Here is an 18,406-nt window from a genome sequence, read left to right as displayed (position 1 = left end):
AGGAAACACATAGACTATTATGGAGATTGATTTTGGAATTCAGATGCACTCTTATTGATTGTGCTTGGCTGTACATGTACATGTTCTGAGTCGGTTCTGACTTTGGCAATGAGAGAGAAAGAGAGGGGGCACGTGCGTGTGAAAGCTGGACGATGAAAGAGGAAGATCAAGAAATGTTGGTGTGTCTGAATGAGGATGCTGAAAGGACTGAAGCGGGAAGAACAGTTGGGTCTCGGAGGAAGGGCCTCCAGAAGGCACCCGAGGAGCAGAGAGGGCAGGACTTCGGTCTTGCTTACTTTGAGCGTGTTCTCAGGAGAAAGCAGTGTCTGGAGCAGGACGTCATGTCAATAGTGGAGAGTTAGCAAACGAGAGGAAAACTTCGCATGAGCTGGATTAACACAGTGGCTTCTAAAGGGCTCTTAGATACGGCAACGACTTTGGTGGTGGAGAAAGAACCGGACAGTCTGCCGTCTGTGGTGCATGGGGTTGGTTCCAAACTGGAGCTGACACTATCCATATCAAAACTGTCTTCCTAATGCCCCGGGACTCCCTCCGCCCTACTCCTGGCCAGTGCCCTCCCGTTGGTCGCTGCACCTGGGGCCTCTGCCCCTGAGTTCATTTCTCTGACTTGAATTTCCTATAAATGAAACAGCACAGCCTCTGCTGTTAGGGGCCTGGTTCACCTTGATGTTCACCTGGGAGTCTGTCCACATGGCTCAGTGCGGACCGTAACCTGCCTTTCAAACACCATTTTACGAATCTCACACACTTTGTATGTTAACCCTCTTTCTGGTGCCCTTGTGGGCTGTTTTCAGTTTGGGACTTGGTGAGCGTTTGTGTTTTGGGTTCACCAGCCGCTGTTCTAGAAGGTACGTGCCCAGGAGTGGACCTGCTGGGTGCGTCTTGGAGGGGGTTGCAAACTACTGAGGGAATCCCTGGTGTTTTTAGCAGAGAGATCTCAAGGGGGGTAGGGACTCTGAGAAAGTGTGGGGAAGACCATGCGTGGAGCTCATACTCTCCTGAGCAATTCTGGGTAAAGAAAAGGTTACATTTTCAGAAAAGAAAAAAAAAAGAAATTGGAGTGTTCCTGCTGACTAATGCAGCTTGTCCTTAAACCACGCTGACCCTGTCACAAGGTGGCCACGCGTGTCAGAGCAGAACTGTGCTCTATAGAGTTTCTAAGGACTCCTTTTTCAGCAGGAGGTAGCCAGGCCTTTCTTCCTTGGCACTTCTGGGTGGCCTTGAACCACTAACTTTTTGGTGCACAGCAGAGCGTGTGTGTGTGTGTGTGTGTGTGTGTGTACTGTCAAATCCAATTGACTGGTGTACAGCAGAGCGTGTGTGTGTGTGTGTGTGTGTGTGTACCATCAAATCAGATCTGACTGGCACAGGAGGAGATTGCCCCTCCTTCTCAAGCAGAGCATCTGGATTCGAACCACGCACCTTCGGGGGCAGAGCACTTTTAATTCCATGCGCTGCCCAGGGACTGTGCCCTGGCTTTGCAGCTGTGGAGTGGATTGTGACTCTTGAAGGGTAGAAACCGCCTGAGAATCGTCTCAAAGTTCAGTCTGAACCTCTCCACCCAGGCTGGGACTTGAGAGTCAGCGTTCCCATCGAGCTGCCCTTCACGCCGAGTTGTGGTTGGCCCAGTAGAGACCCCATGTGATAGAGAATTGCCCCGGGGGGTTTCTGAGCTTGTAATCTTTACAGAAACATCACCAGATCTTTTCTCCCACGGCCACTTACTGACTCTGGTAGCAGTTGAGTGCTTGACCACTGAGCCACCAGGCCCCCTTTCACTTTGAGTCCGTGAAGTCCAGGTAGTTTGGACATGGAGTGACTCTCCGTTGGGTTTCTGAGGCTGTAAATCGTGACAGGAAATGGCCCGTCCTTCCAAGGCACGGTGGGTGGATTTGAACTGCCGAAGCCACTAGGCAGCACAGGTAAGGCTCTGTCCCCCTGCCATCTTGACTTTCCCTCAACACTTCCTGGGAGAATGTGCGCTGGGGCTGGAAGTGGGCCCCCAGATCCCATCGTGTCGCTCCGTGCAGGCCGTGCTAACTCTTGGTCCAGGGAGGACTCCAGCAGGTGCCCGCCCAGTCACCTGACCTGTCTTCTGAGCTACCTGAGGGCTGAGCAGGGCAGGGGAGGCAGCACCTTTGACACACTGCTCCCTGGTGGAGGTGGGAGGCAAGTCTTAAGTCAAGCCTGTCCCCCTACTCCTCCCTGGACCTTCGGGCCTCTTCTGGGTTGTCCCACCACCTGGGTCATCATCGTCTGTCAGGACTCAGAGTCTGCTCAGGCTGACCACCTCTGGACCCGGGAGCAGCAGTGCAGACAATGCAGGCTCAGGGTGGGTGTGTCCAGCAGGTCCTCTCACCACCCTGCTCCGTCCCCGGGGCCTCAGGACTGCAGCCACCCCACTGCCCTCGAGGGCTGCTTATGTGTGCACACGTGTCGCGTGAGGCTGTGTGTGTCCCTGCACAGTACTGCCTCCAGTAGCCTGGTGGTGCTGGTGAAGAGTATGGAACACACCGTGGACGGTCAGAAGAATACACAGATCTGTCCTCGAGAAGGTGCAGCCGGGGTGCTGCTTAGAGGCTAGCTTCGTGAAACTCTGTCTCACGTCCTTTGTGTTGACACAAGGGGCTTGTCTGTGGGAAAAGACATCCTGCTGAGAAAGGTCCAGGGTCTTTCCCAAAAGAGAAGCCCCACCAGATGGACTGGCTCAGTAACTGACAGTGGACGTGACCGTGTAGGACGTCAGGAGGATGGTCCTGTGCAAAGGCATGGCTTCCTCTGCTCAGAGGATCTCTGTGAGTCGTGGACGTTTTGACAGCACCTAGAAGCAATGACAAACGGGAAAGGGCCCAGACTCTTCCCACTGGGCCGACTGTGAGCATTGTAAAAGGGGATGTCAATGCAGGCTCCCCACCAGACAGCCCAGAACGGGGCCCTGGGGCCTTTGGGCTTCGCAGGGGACCACAGGCAACGAGAGGAAGTAGTCAGCTCAGGAGCCCGGCTTAGGGCCAGCCCAGCCCTGTGTGGCAGCCACCACATCTGCTGTCCGCTGGTGTTCATCTGCCTGAATCAGGAGATTAGAGCAAAGGGGAGGGGACACCGGCTTCCTGATGGACAGTGGCTCACTGAGACACCCGACAGCCTGGGAAAGTGCCATTCCCAAGGCAGAGGTCCCAGATGCCTCCTGCCCTCTGTTCTGGGCAGGTTCTGGGCTTGCTGCCCCCTTGGCACCTGGGGATCAACTGTCCCTTTCATTCTACAGTGTACTTGCCAATGGGCACCAGTACCTAGAATGAGGTGCTTCACTTTCTGGGCAGACAATGACTGACCAGGACAGCGGGCTCTCTGCACAGAGGGCTTGCTGGGTGGTGCAAATGGCTAACACGCTGGCTGCTAGCTGGAAGGTTAAAGTCCATCAGGAGGCACTCAGAAGAAAGGCCTGGTGATCCGCTTCCCCACTGGAAAGCCCTCTGAGCACAGGGCTGCTCTGACCCTCAAGGTCACCTCGAGCTGGTCTTGACCACACCTGAGTTTGGTTGGCATGGAGGAGGTGGCTACTCCAGGTGGCATCCCCGGCATCCAGCTCAGTGCTGTCTTCCCCGGGAGGGCTGGCTGGTGCACGGACTGTCCTTCTCTTCAAAGGTGTTCCCCAACCTCCTCTAACTTCCCCAGGTAGCAATTCCTCACCGACAGCCTCATTACCTCTACACTGCTCTGAACTGCAGGTCAGGCAGGGCCTAACCCTCTACCTGCATCCAGGTGTGGGAACCAGAAGCCTGGCACTAGCCTTTGCTGTTCCTCTCCCAGCACCCCGCATCCTGCGGTCACCTGTCCCCACCCAAGCGTGTCACTGGGAGTGGGTCTGGCTTGGTCTGGATGCGTTTTATACTATCAGTTCTGACTCCTAGCCACTTTGCAGGACGGTTACAACCCCAAAAACCTAGGGTTTCCTCCACTGTGATCTTTATAGAGCCAGACTTTCAGGCCTACTCTCTCAAGGAGCCCCTGAGAGGGTTTGAACCTCTGACCTGTTCGTTAGCAGCTGAGCATTGAACCACTGTGCTACCAGAGTTTCGTCTCCACAGTGGAAAGGTTAGGATGCCAGGGGACAAACTCAGTCTGTTTCAGGTGGCCGTCGATGTGAGGCTCAGTCACAGCTCACACCCCCTGGTGGAGGTCTTGGGGGCAGTGCCCCCCTACTGACCGCAGCCCTCTCCTCTCCCCACAGTCGCTGCTGTTCCTGGGGCTCGTGGCCGCCGTGGGCCTTGCGCTGAACCTCCTCTTCCTCGCTGTTTACCTGGTCTGCTCGTGCTGCTGCCGGCGGGATGATGGCGGCCAGACCAAGCAGCTCGGCTCCTACTGTGTCACCTGGACGGCCGTGGTGGCCGGGCTCGTCTGCTGGTGAGTGTCCCCCTGGCGGGGTCTGGCCTGAGGGTTGGGGGCAGCCTCGGCAGATGCACTGGAGTTAAGCATCAGCTTGCCTGTGTCCCTGGTGAGGCAGCCACCATGCCCATCGATGACACCCCTTCCTTGTCTGACAAGGTGGCCTTTGACCGGCATGGGACCTCCTGGAAAACTTGTCCCTGTGCCATCTTGCTTCTTGCAGCAGGAACCAGATGCCAGGGGGTCCTCCATAAGGGTGCCACCTTCTAGCCCCCAGCCCCCTGCCCTGAGTGGGCTTGTCCAGTCCAGGCAGGCCGCAACCTGAGGCATTGGCCGGGCATTGGGCATCTCTCTGACCCTGAGCCCCAGCCAAGTGAGGTCAGAGGACACCTGCATCAGGCTGCATCTGTTCTGCCATCACATGGTATCAGTAGCATTGACTGCCATTAGCCTGCTGTTTGCTTTTGATGGGGAGGAGAGGGCTCCTGGCTCGGGGACCCCAGATTGGGAAGAAGAGCCATGTGCTGGGTCTCTGCTGGATCTCACTCATTTTCCTAGTTTTTGGCATCTACACAGGAGTCTGGGGCTTCCTGGGGTTGAAGACTTTCAGCCCCAAATGTCTGTTATATCTGCGAATCCAGAGTGGAGTGAAGGATGTGAGCCTGGGTGTGCCAGAGGCTGCCCAGAGTGGCTCACCTGGCCAGCCTCAGTGGGCTCACCTGGCTCACCTGGCTGGCCTTAGTGGGCTCACCTGGCTCACCTGGCCGGCCTCAGCAGGCTCACCTGGCTCACCTGGCTGGCCTTAGTGGGCTCACCTGGCTCACCTGGCCGGCCTCAGCAGGCTCACCTGGCTCACCTGGCTGGCCTTAGTGGGCTCACCTGGCTCACCTGGCCGGCTTCAGCGGGCTCACCTGGCTCACCTTGTTGGCTTTGATGGGCTCACCTGGCCGGCCTTGGCGGGCTCACCTGGCTCACCTGGCTGGCCTTGGCAGGCTCACCTGGCCAGACACATCTTTATCACCACCCTGCCTAGTGTGTGAAGATCACTCGGGCAGAGACAGGGAAGCGCCTAGAGCTGTGATGCTGAGAAGACAAGCGAGAAGCACATGACAGAGCCCAGAGCCGACGCAGACACATGGCCTGAGCTTAAATAATGAACCTAAAGAGTCCAGCTGGGGCTGGGAGCCGAAACGGCCGGGATTCCCCGCAGGGAGGGCAGATGGGTCACGGTGGTTACCGTTCAGAGAGCCAATGTCCAGCCTGCGGTGCCTCAAGGGGCTCACACGTGACAAAGTGATGATGATGATGATGGGGGGAGGACCTGCTTCCTCCCCCACCCCCCCAGGCCCCCAGCTTACAGCCTGGCTGGAAGCCACAGTGCAGCCATCGAGACATGAGATCTGCCGAGAACCGGAAGCGGAGCAGATCACAGAGTGTGTTTCGGGTGCCTCTGAAACCTCCAAGTGGAGAAGCCGAGAGAGCCCTGGGGAGCACGGGGCTGGAGTTAGCGATTGTAGAGCTGAGAGTCGGTAGGTGGTATCGAGGCCTCAGATCCAGGGGAGAGAGGCCCGAGGAAGAGAGAGAGTAGATAGTTACGGAAGAAGCCTCGGCCAGCCGCCAACCTCGAAGCCCTTCACGTCAGTGGAGACTGGAGCACGTATGTGGAGGGGTCTTCTACCTGCAAGGGCCAGGCTGGTGGCACCAGGCGAGGGACCCTCCGTGGGCCTCCACAGACCAGACCCATCTCACAACCACACGGGGAAAATCTCTGACACATCAAGGTCTAGAAGTGTGAAGCCTACAGCACCCTGACTCCACACCAGGGGCTCTGTGTGGATGCGCCCAGGAAACACCAGGTCATGAAACGGGTCATTTAGGAGACCAAGTTACAAACACCGGGAGCCAGCAGGGGTCTTTTCAAGCCATGAGCTGATAATAGTCTTTGACTTCGTTTTTCTTTTTAAATGCTATAATGAATTTTATTCCACATTTTTTTCAGTACATATGTTGTTTGATTTTTTTTTAATTCATTTTCTTCCTCTCTCTTTCCCTTCCTGTTGATGGTAACTCTCCCAAGATTGGCCGCGTCTGTAGCCTTTTTTCTTAGCTTTTTGTATCAGTGGTTGGTTTTTTGTTTTGTTTTGTTTTTTTTAAATCAGTGGTCTTCTATCACAATGGTCCTTTTGTGACTGACTCAGTCACTCAGCATCATTTGTTTTAGATTCATGCGTGCTCTACAGTCTTTCATGAATTCCTGACTTTTTCAGTGGTGCGTAATACTCCATTGGGTGCCTGTACCAGAGTTTCTTTAGCTATTTGAGACGATCGGATTTCACTAAAGTTGAGAATCAAGGAAATGCAGTAAATATGTGAACTTTCCAGGGAAGCTGGGCTAGATGGTGGGGCAGCAAAGTGATTTCAAAGCTGAGTGAACAACCCTGGCTGAATCGAAAAAACAGCATAGATGGAAAACGAGAGAGAGAGAGTGAGTGTGTGTGTGTGTGAGAGAGAGAGAGAGAGAGAGAGAGAGAGACAGAGAGATGGCTACTGTGTCTCTCATCTGTATATCTGATCTGAGATGTCCCTGTCTACGAAGCTCTGGTGGCTTGGTGGGTAAGGAGCTGTGCTGCCAACTCAAAGGCAGGCAGTTCAAACCCACCAGGAGTTCTCAGGAAGAAAGTTGGTCAGTCTCCTGCAGTGTGATTGATGTTGTTGTTGTTATGTGCCGTTGAGTCACCTGTGACTCATAGCGACCCTATGCACAACAGCCCTAACCCCTGGAGGGTCAGGCACAAGCTGGTTTCGACTCGACAGAGATAGAGAGAGAGAGAGAAAGTCTGCTCGTCTGTATCTAGTCTGTCCTGGTCTGTGTACCCTCTATCTCAGTCTGTCGTTGCTGGTGCCGTTGAGTCGACTCCGGCTCACCACGACCCTGTGGGAGTAGATCTGAGCTTTGCCTTGACCTGCCATCCCCCCGTGATCTCTGATACCTCAGTGTCATCTCTGTATTCGGTGAAAGCAGTGGGTGTAAGGCTGCAGAGTCAGACCTCCACCCACTAACTTCACAGAGAGGCAGACCCCCGTCCACAGCATGAAGCTGATTCCAAGGTAATTCACATGCCCTCGCACGCCACACCTGCATCTAACAACAACAGCACCAGTTGTCCCGCCCAAGGCCCTTCCTCCTTCTCTGCTGGTTTGATAATTCATTACAGTATCTCCTAGAAAATTAGAAAGCGTCAGGGAAATGGCTCGTGGGGTTGTGGAGGCCGACAAGCCCCAAATCCGTGGGTCAGGCTTCATTCAGCCTGGAGGGCTCCTTTGAGCACGTGGCGGCAGGGACTCGTGGAGGCTGACAGCGTGGCTCACTGACCAGCTGCAGGCAGTGGATTGTGGGACAGATGCATGGTCCCGCACAGAGAAGGGCTGAGCCTTCCAAGAATGTTGCTGGGTTTAGAACCTCAGGGCTACAACCACCCCCGCGAGAGAACTTAGGGAGATACCTTGGGTCAAACCCTCCAGTGAGGTGGGGACCCGGGATACGTCCCACCCTGGTCCTTCCTCGTTAACACAGCAGACAGCTCATTCTAGAATGAGGTCATGAGCACAAAGTGGCTCGGATCTACAGCACATCACCAAAGGGAGGCTTGTGGCTGAACCGTGGTGCCGGCAGGCTGGATAGGCTATCCCGTAGATTTCCAGAAGAACAAGCACGTCCGTCCTGGGAGAAGTGCGTGCGGCCGGGGTGCTCTGAGGCACGGATTCTGCTCCTTCCATACTTGGGGCATGTTTGTCAGGAGGGTCTGGTCTCTGGAAAAGGACCTCGCGCTTAGAAAAGAAGGTGGTCAGAGAAAGAGGAGACGCAGTGAGGTGGACTGACGGTACCCGTGGCTGTGGCCCGAGCAGTGGAACGTGTGGACGGCGGGGCGGAGCAGGCTTGGTTCTGTTGTGCTCGGAGTCTCTGTGAGCCAACACAGACTCCGTGACACCTATCAACAACCACCACTTGGCCGGAAGGGCCATTTTAAATGACCTGCTGCACCACACTGCCTTCTGTGTCTGCGCCTCGTCGGCGTGTGTGCACGCACAGCCCATGGGACGCATAGGAGCCTGCTGTGGACGTGCCCGCTCCCAGACCACACTCGGTGGTGTCCTCCTGGTAACAGGGACCCCAGGGGGCTCTGCCCTGTGCTCCACAGACCAAGAAACACTAAATTAGAAGCTGAGGGCACCAGCAAAGAGGTCTCCAAAATAGCCCACAGGACCCCATTTTAAATCCTTCCCTTTAAAAAAAGGAAGATTCTAATAACCATGTCCTTGGAGGCTTGGATTTTGAAGCTCTGTCTCACAGACTTCAGCCATGTTGCCAGAAGGTCAGTTTTGGGGAAAGACATCATGTTTGGGAGGGTGGAGGGACAGCACAGGAGAGGAAGACCCCAGAAGAGATGGATTGACTCAGTAACTGGGGTAATGGGGCAGGTAGATGTGTCAGAGTCACTGAGATTGGCTCAGGACAGGACTGCTGTGAGCCGCAGGCAACTCAATGACACACAACAACATAAGAACCATATTTTTCCGCGTATAATATGCCCATGGAAATAACACAGCACCCATGGAAATAACATGCATAGGAATACAATATGCCTGGGGGTTGTGCTTTATTTTTTTTAAAGAAGTTATTAATTTTTGTGGGTACCATCAGATCAGATCTGACTGGTACAGGAGGAGATTGCCCCACCTTCTCCAGCAGAGCATCTGGTAGATTTGAACCGCGGACTGCTAGGAGAACAGACACGTTTGTCCCGGAGAGGATGAAGCCAAATGCTCCCTGGAGTCAGGGATTCTGAGGCTTCGTCTGACATACTTTGGCATGTTGCAAGGAGGGACTGGCCCTGGGCGAGGGACATCATGTTTGGGAGAGTGGAGGGACAGCGCAAGAGAGGAAGACCCTCGATGAGATGGATCGATTCTGTGAGTAGAGTGGTGGGAATGAGTGTCTCAGAGACGACGAGGTTGGCACAGGATAGAGCAGCGTTTAGTGCTCTTGTACATAGGGTCGCTATGAGTCGAGAGCAACTCAAAACGGTACATAACAACCACCACCTCTGGGACGGAGTGCAGCTTCTTGCCACTAGGCCACCAGACCTCCCTAGGGGTTGTGCTTCCTACCAAGAAATACCTGTGACTGGAAGATTATTTGGATCAAGGTGCAGTGTATGCCTGTCTGTGTGTTCATTTATTTCGTCTTAAAAAATTGTGGATGCTTGGACGGATGAAAACCCAGGAGGAGCCTGATGCCTATGTCTTCAGATGACCTCACCTGGCATGGGTCAGATCAAGCGTGAGAGATGGCAGAGTGAAGCTGGGAAGGGCTTTGATTAGCCTGGAAGGTTGGACTGAAGTCAGCGAGGTGAAGTTTAACAGGGAGAGGTTGAAACACCCACCCAGAGTTGTAGTTCTGCTTTTAGTCACAGGCTGGGGAAGCCCGGCCGCGTTTGCAGAAGGAACTTCTCACAGCTGACATCTTTCAGCAGGTGAACAGACTGCCCGTGGGTGGCGAGGAGGATCGGGCAGAGGGCATAGAGGGGCGGGCGTGTTCCCAGAGGTGTCGCTAGGGCACCAGGTGTGTGGGTTCACTACAGCACCAGTGCCCGAGCCCCCCTGTGCGGTGAAGTACAGGTTCCACGCAGAGCGGCTGCATCAGACACTGTTGTGTTGGGACCCTCGAGGCCACCCGGATGGATGGCCACGGTGTCCACTGGTGCCCTGTCTAACCTTTCCCTGGGGTCTCCTCCGCAGTGCTGCAGTTGGCGTCGGCTTCTATGGAAACAGCGAGACCAACGATGGGGTGTCCCAGCTGATCTACGCCCTGAACGATGCTAACCACACCTTCTCCGGGATTGATGCTCTGGTAAGGCTCGCGGGCAGCTGGGGGACCTGGCCACGACCCAGGAGGTCAGTGCGGCCAGAACAAGGGCCCCAGTCAGACCGGTGGCAGCGCCGACACAAGGGCCCGTGTGATGCTGGGCCGCGGTGTCCTCTGCCAGCGTGGACGGGGCTCTCTGCTCCCCTGGCAGAGATCAGGGCTGAGGGCCAGAGAGGGGACTAATGCAGGGCCTGGAGGGACAGCGGCAAGGCGGGTTGGACCCTGTCATTTCCAGGAGGAGCGGGGCAGGTTCCATTTTCAGGAGATCCGAGAGAAGGGGTACAGTCTAAAAACCATTGCTTTCGGTTGGGGGCAGTGGGTGGGGCCGCTGAGCCTTAGGCCACGGGGACAGTGGCAGTGGACGAGAGCCGGGTTTCTCACATACCAGCCTCGGCCTGCCATGTGTTGTAAGCTGGGTGGTCTTTGGGCAGGTTCGCTGGGCAGCCCCTTGGAGGCGAGGTTTGCGTAGAAACAGCAAAGGCCAGCTTCCTAGGCCCCAGTCCTTGGCCATGCTCCTATTCCCGGTTCCTCTCTGGATCTGTCACCAGCAGATAGTGACCATCACAGCACGTGGCCCTTGGTGACCAGCAGCCACTGGCATCTGCTGGTGCGGTGGAGGTGGGTGTTCCCCCTCTGGGCCTGCCCCTCCTATTCCCCTAAGCTGCTCGAAGCCCTTAATCCTTTGGTCAACGGCTCACCTTAAAGACACAGGTCCCTCCAGCCCCAGAAGGCCCTTTCTGAGACTGGCGGGCAGGCTGGAGCCAGGGCTGGTCACACGTGTCTACTGGGACCCCCTACCCACCTGGGAGACGGAGGGCTGATGTCCCAGGTGGCCGGTCTGTGACAGCACCAGGGTGAGGGCGGGTTGGCTGAATGGGGGAGCTGAGAGACTGATTAATCATGAAATGGGGGCGTCCCCTCTAGTGTCCGAATGCCCCGTGGGCAAAGCATACGCAGGCTTAACGTGTTTATATACTGGTCCCTAGAGAACAGGTCCACATGTTCTTTACTGTGTCAAACATTCTGCTTTCGTGTATGGCTGGCATCTGTCTCTCGCTCAATCCAGCATCTTTATACGAAATAGAACCCTCTTTTAAAATGTATCTTCCCTGTCAGGGACTGTGCCCAGGAAGCGAGGGGAGCGTGGGTTACTCACGCCTCCTGACGTGTCTGTAGAGAACAGTTTCACATCTTGATACGATAAAACCCAACCCACCACTGGAGAGTTGAGTCCTACTTATAATGACCCGGCTCCTTTGAACTTGGGAGACTGTAAATCTTAATGGGAGGAAAACAGTCCACCTGCTTCCTGAGTACCCGCTGGTGGATTTGAACTGCTGACCTTCTGGCTAGCAGGCAAGCGCATTATGCACCGTGCCACCAGCGCTGCTTTACTAGATGTGCTTGCCTTGTCTCTTGGGCTTCCCGTGCACGGAGGGTCCTGGAGGGGGCTGCTCGGTGGTATCAGCTTCTGGCTGCTGTTTGACCTCTCCCCTCACCAACCCCCCACCAGAACTTCGTAGACGGAGCCTGGTCCAGAGAGGAGGGTTCTGTGGGAACGCCCCAGTGCTGTGACCCTGAGTGGCTAACCTGTGACACTCGGAGGGCTCCTTGTCTCATCAAACCAATCCTGACTCCTGACAACTCCGAGTTACAGGCAGGGTTTCCTTGGCTGTGAACTTTATGGAAGTCAATTGCCAGGCGTTTATCCCACAGCACCGCTGGGTAGGTACAGACTGAAATGAAGCCCAACCCCTGCTGTGGAGTCCATGGTCATCTCACACACACACACACACATACATGGAAGAACACAGAGAGAGACACACACAGAGAAGAGTGGGGTGGAGTTAGTGACCAACGTACACAGAGACACAGACAGCAGGCAGGCAGACACACACACACAGACACAGAGACACACACACACACACACACACACACACACACACACACACACACACACCCCAACACACAGAAGAGCAGGGTAGAGTCAGTGACCATTACACACACACACACACACACACACACACACACACACCCCAACACACAGAAGAGCAGGGTAGAGTCAGTGACCATTACACACACACACACAGAGACAGACAGACACAGACAAACAGAAGAGCAGGGCCCAGACTGAGAGTGGAGGCTGGAGATGAGAGTGTTGGTGAAAGCACCTCGTCAACTACAAAGTACGCTCCAGATGGGGTGATTATGATAATGAGATCATTACAATAATTGTTATAATTGCTGAGAGGAGGCTTAGCTGGGGAGGGCAATAGGTGGGCGGCGAAGTAGGGGTGCTCACGGACTTGTGAGACCAGATGAAACCCAGGCCGTCTTGGGAGCTCCAGTCCACAAGAGGCTTCTGGGGAGCACACAGTGGATGGTCCATGTCCCCCTCCCGCCCTTCCTGTTCCACCAGTCCCGGGGTGTGATGTTCGACCACAGAGGGCTGTGCCCTGATGGTGCAGACGGTCCTGGTGGGCTCCCCCCACATCCTAAGGGGCCATCACCAAGGGGTCACTTGGGATGCTGGAGCCCAGGGACAGGCAAAACCAGGGTCCAGTGCCCATAGAGTTACTGGACCAACTCCCTATCCCAGGGGGGTTCTCCGCTTTCTCCATGTCCCTTGGAGCTCGATAGACGACGTGTGGGTGCCTCAGGCTCAATCTCGTTGGACCCCAGGCGTCTGTGGGGAGCATGGGACGCAGGAGCTGAGGCACAGAAAGAGGACAGTCCTGTCCCCAAGGTGAAAGCTAGAACCCAGGGCTTCATCCTAGGTTTTCTCCACTTTACCGTCCCAAAGAGGAGCCTTGGTGGCACAGCGGTTAAGTGTCCAGCTGCTAACCAAGAGGTTGGCTGTTCAAGCCCACCAGTTGCTTTGCAGGAGAAAAGAGGGGGCTCTCTGCCTCAAAAAGACTCACAGGCTTCGAAACCCTCCGGGGCAGTTTTGTCCTGTCCTGCAGGGTCTCTCTGAGTCAGGATCAGCTGGTGACGTCCTCCCTGCATCTGCGGTCCAGCCTCCCCATCCTGCCCCCCTTGCCTCCCCGAGCACGTCGCCAGGTGGAGAGGCGGCCTCAGGGCTTCTCAGACCGCCTGGAGGGCTTATTAAAACGTCATCACAGGGCCCACCTCCAGAATTTCTGACTCATGGGCTGGCCTGAGAAACTGCGGTTCTAGTGAGTTCACAGGGAGAGCTGCTACCGTGAAGGAGTCCTGGAGCACAGGCGTCAGGCCTGGGCTGCTCACCGAAAGGGTCGCTGCTTCAAACCCACCAGCAGCTCTTCAGGAAAGAGGCCTGGCAGACTCCTCCCGTGGAGACTAAACCAGAACCAAACTCCCTGCCGGTGTGTCAATTCCAGATCCTCATGGCCCCGTAGAACAGGCCCCCTGCCCCCGGGTAGTTCTTTCCAGAGACGGGATGTCACGCTGTCCTCCTCCAGAGCACGATAGCTAGCCGCTGAGTGCTTTAACCACTACACCACCACAGACCCCCCCTCTCTGTGCTGTTGAGTACGACTCCGAGTGACCCCACAAGCAAGAGATGTGAGCCTGCCCTGTCCTGTGCCGTCCTCATCGTCTCTGAGCCCATCGCTGCAGTCACTGTGTCAGTCTGTCTCATTGAGGGTCGTCCTCTCTTTCTCTGACCCTCCACCTCTCCAAGCACGATGTCCCTCTCCAAGGAACAGCCTCTCCTAGCCACGTGCCCCAAGTGTGAGAGATGAAGTTTCTCCCTCCTTGCCTCCAACAAGCATTCTGGCTGCATTTCTTGAAGGCCTGTTTATTCAGCATTTTTCTCCAGAACCACAATTTAAATACCGCAGATATTACAATCGAGGACGCTCAGTGGGCCAGTTCTGCCCTGCCCTGTGGGATCATCACCTCACTCCTCCCAGACTCAGCTCGGCCCTGAGTGAGAGGAGGGCAGGCTGGGAGAAGGGCGGTCCCCATATCTGGGGTGGTTTCACCCCAGTCTCCTTGACGATGCACTGTGTGCAGGAACCCTAAGGCTTGAGGGGCGGGTGGGGGGAGGGAGAGATGTGGGCAGGGCCCTTCTGTGATGGTAATTTTTGTTGCTTTGTGTTGTTTCCTGCGGGAAGACATCAGGAGGAAAGCCAGACGCTGACAGCTGTTGAGTGTCTTGCTTTTTGGAGCTGAGGTTTCCGAAGCAGAAGTGTTAAAAGATCTAGCATGAAAGTGGCCTTATGGGAAAGTTTAAAGATCATTTCCCAAGTTCTTTTGATACACAAGTCAGTTCCCCTTCAATTGATTGCAGCCCTTTCAGAGCAGATCACCAGGCCTTTCTTCCGAGACACCTCTGGGTGGGCTTGAACCTCTGACCTTTCAGTGAGCAGCCAAACACATTACCATTGGTACCTCCCAGGGGCTCCTGATATTAAATCCCCAGAAACCCAGACCCACTGCCGTCACGTTGACTCTAACCCTTCACAGCCGTCCACTGTGTTCCCAAGGTCCTAAATGTTTGTAGAAGACGGGCCAGGAGGAACCTGATGGATTCGAACCACCGGCCCGTCAGTTCACACTGATGCGTTAGGCCCCACGCCACCACGGCTCCCTTGATGTCCTTCACGCAGGCTCACAGGAGTGTCACGTGTGCTGGGTTTGCTCCTAAAAGTTATCTATCAGTTAATAACAGCATCCCTGTATCATAAGGCTGCAAAGTACCTGTACGTATATTATTAAATCAAGAAGGATGATACTGAGTTCTCAGCGGGGCCCTGGTGGTGTAGTGGTTAATTACAAGGTCAGCTCCACAGGAGACTCTGGTGCTGTGTTTACCTGAAGGTGACAGCCCCAGAGATACCCTCCACCCCACCCCACTGACTGACTCGACAGCTGTGGGGGTTTGGGTCTTAAGTCCTGAATTTAAATTTACCTTTGCTAGCTGCCCCCCCCCCCAATCTGGAGCTCCAGCGCCTGGACTTGAGGGTCGCTGGCATCTCGTAACCTTCCACCCGCTTTGAAGAACCAGGCACAGGCAGGAAGAGGGGGCAAGGCGCTGGCTCCGAAAAACAACGAAACAAAGAGCCATTGTCCTTTCCGGAATCAGGAACTTGGTGTGAGGCAGCCGCAGCCTCAGTGTTAACTCCTCGGAGTTTGTCGGCCTGGCTGCTGGCTTGTCATTGCGGCTTGTCAGCATTCTTCCTGAGCCGCAGGCTGCCGGTGAGGAGTGGGCATTCACGAGCTCTCACTTGCTCTGTCTCTCCCTGTCTGTCCCTCTCTGTGTCTCTGTCTCTCTCTCTCTGTGTCTGTCTCTGTGTGTGTCTCTCTCTCTCACACACACACACACACACACACACACAGAGTTGTGCTTCTTCTTTGAGCCTAACAATTCAGAACAACAAAGCCCTTCTTTGCCTTGCTGCCGGCATGCCGGCCCCGCTCAGAAGAGACACACCTGGGGACCCTGCACTGTGTCCTCAGAAAACCTGGGTCTACATGACTTGAAAGCGCCTTTCCAGTGCCCAGCCCTGGGAGTCCCTGAGAGCTGCAGTTAAGGTGCTCAACTGCTTATCACAAGGCTGGAGGTTCAAGTCCACGTAGAGGTACCTGTGAAAAAAAGCCTGGCGTTCTGTTTCCTTCACCACCAACCATCGAAAGCCTCTGGACCACAGCTGTGCTCTGAACTAGTGTTGTCACTGACTCAAGGCCAACTGATCTGCTCAGTCTTGCACTGAGCCTTTCCCTAACCCTGCTGAGTTCCTGTAAATGTCACCTTCCCCACACCCTGTTGGGAAGGGCTCACCACACCCAATTAAGCCTGGTCACAGCCATCACCTCTGGGAATAGACAGGTACTTGCCTGGGGTCCACACACACACACACACACACACACACCCCAAGAACTTAAGGCCAAGCTGAGGGCCAGGGGACACTGGCAGAGAAAGCTCTGATTTCCTGGCGCTGGCAAATGCCCAGGAAGCCCTAGTGACACGGTGCACAAGCACTTTCTGCTAACCAAAAGGTCAGGGGTTCAGTCCCACCAGCCTCTGTGGGAGAAAGAGGTGTTCCACTTCCGAAAAGAGGATGGGTTTGCAAACCCCGTGTTGCACTTCTGCTTTGTCCTGGGAGTCAGAGTCCACCCCACAGGCGGGGCCTGCACTTGGCTTTGAGTCCAGTGTCCTTCAGAGGCAGGACAAGATCTCTGTTATGTTGGGTCCCCTTGTGCCCCAGGAGCCTCTGGGCTGTTGCTAGTGGGACAATATAGCCTTTCTCTTCCGGGGCTTTTAGACACCTGCCTTGGGGTGATGGTCAGGGGGCAACAGAGACGCTCTTCAGTTTAGGCATGTTCCTTCTTCTAAAGAGGAATTCATGTGCTCGCTTCGGCAGCACATATACTAAAATTGGAACGAAACAGAGAAGATTAGCATGGCCCCTTGCACAAGGATGACACGCAAATTCATGAAGTGCCCCATAAAAAAAAAAAAAGGGGAATTCAACACTCAGGGAGGTTAGAGTCTTAAGAATTTGAAGGGGGGTGGGAATAGATATTTAATTTCTCAGCTCTGCGCTGGGGTTTGGAGCACAGATCCTGACTGGAGACCAGCCGCATGGGTTGAGGCTGTGAGGGGGGCCTGCTGGGTGGCTGGGCTTTTGCTGTTTTGCGCTTCCTGGGGCTGCTGCCCACCCCCCCTACAAGTGGGACTCCGGGTCCCCCAGAGCTGGAGCCACAAGCCTCACCTCTGTCACTTCCTCCTGCCTGGAGGGCCGCACTCAGCACTCCCCGCTCTCCCCACCGCCCCTCCCCAGGTTTCCGGAACCACCCAGAAGATGCAGCTGGACCTGGAGCAGCACCTGGCCCGGCTCAGCGAGATCTTCGCGGCTCACGGTGACTACATCCAGACCCTGAAGGTCATGCAGCGGATGGCCGACACCATCACCACCCAGCTGTCGGGGCTGCCCGTGTGGGAGGGCGTCACTGCCGAGCTGACCGAGGTGTCCAGCCAGACGAACTTCGTGGAGTACTACAGGTGAGGGGAGAAGAGGGGCTGTGTGGGGCGTGCGCCTCCCTCCTCCCTCCTGGGAATCAAGGCCCAGGCTGGGAAGCCGATCACCAGGCATCTTCCAGGGTAGCTCCGAGTGGCTTCAAATTCCCAACCTTGTGTCTCGTAGTGGAGCGCTTAACCAGGGACCTCAAGTGCCATCCTCACACCCACGGCAGTGTTTCAACTCATGGCAACCGGGGGGGGGGGGCGGGTAGAATTACCCAATAGGGTTTCCAAGCCTGTACTCCGTATGGGAGCATTCAGGAGAGGTATAGGACAGGAAAAGTCTGCCATCAGGCGCCTCTCCCAAGTCCTGAAGAGCAATGAGGTCAGTGTGAAGACTAAGGTGCACCTGATTCAAGTTCTATTGTTGTTATTGTTGTTTACCCCGGGTTTGGAACTGACCAGTATCCGAGCCTCCAGCGGGTTTTCAGAGGCAGTAAATCGCTTGGAAGGAGGTTGCTTTTCTTTCCCTGCAAAGCATCTCATGAATTTGAACTGCATACGCTTGTGATGGTGGCTCAGTTCTTTTACCACTAAGCCACCAGAGCTCCCTGATTCAAGCCGTAGTCTTTCCAGTCTCCTGCTATGCATCTGAGAGCTGGGCGGTGAACAAGGATGACAGGAGAAGGATCAATGCCTTTGGGTTGAGGTATTCGAGAAGAGTACCGAATATCCCATGGACTACCCAAAAAATAAATAGATAAGTCTTGGAGAAAATGCAGCCAGAGTGCTCCGTAGAGGCAAGGATGGAGAAACTTTGTCTCATACACATAGGATGTTGTTGTTGTTGTTATGTGCCATCGAGTCGTTTGCGACTCATAGCGACCCTATGCACAACAGCCCTAAAACCTGCTCTATCCTGCGCCAACTGCACTGCCTCTGACACACCCATCCTGATTACCCCAGTCACCGAATCAATGTTCAAAGAAGTGATTCCTCAGAGAGGGACATTATTCTTGGAAAGAGAGAAGGATTGATGCAGTGTCTGCAGCAATGCGTTCCAATGTTTTGGATAGGATAGGATAGGATAGGATAGGATAGGATAGGATAGGATAGGATAGGATAGGATA

General features: G+C 55.0%; 1 protein-coding gene across 1 annotated transcript in view; it reads left to right on the top strand.

Moving 5' to 3' along the window:
* Window positions 1–18,406, top strand: part of TTYH2 (tweety family member 2) — a 52,491-nt gene that overhangs the window by 8,523 nt on the left and 25,562 nt on the right. The window contains exons 2-4 of the mRNA XM_006886237.1: window positions 4,250–4,422; window positions 10,204–10,315; window positions 17,098–17,318. Of these exons, the coding sequence (XP_006886299.1) occupies window positions 4,250–4,422; window positions 10,204–10,315; window positions 17,098–17,318 (506 nt within the window). The remainder of the gene's footprint in view (window positions 1–4,249; window positions 4,423–10,203; window positions 10,316–17,097; window positions 17,319–18,406) is intronic.

Source organism: Elephantulus edwardii, unplaced genomic scaffold, assembly GCF_000299155.1.
Source record: "Elephantulus edwardii isolate Elephantulus edwardi_28Jun2011 unplaced genomic scaffold, EleEdw1.0 scaffold00048, whole genome shotgun sequence".
Classification (NCBI taxonomy): Eukaryota; Metazoa; Chordata; class Mammalia; order Macroscelidea; family Macroscelididae; genus Elephantulus; species Elephantulus edwardii.
This window is presented reverse-complemented; position numbering and strand designations above follow the sequence as displayed.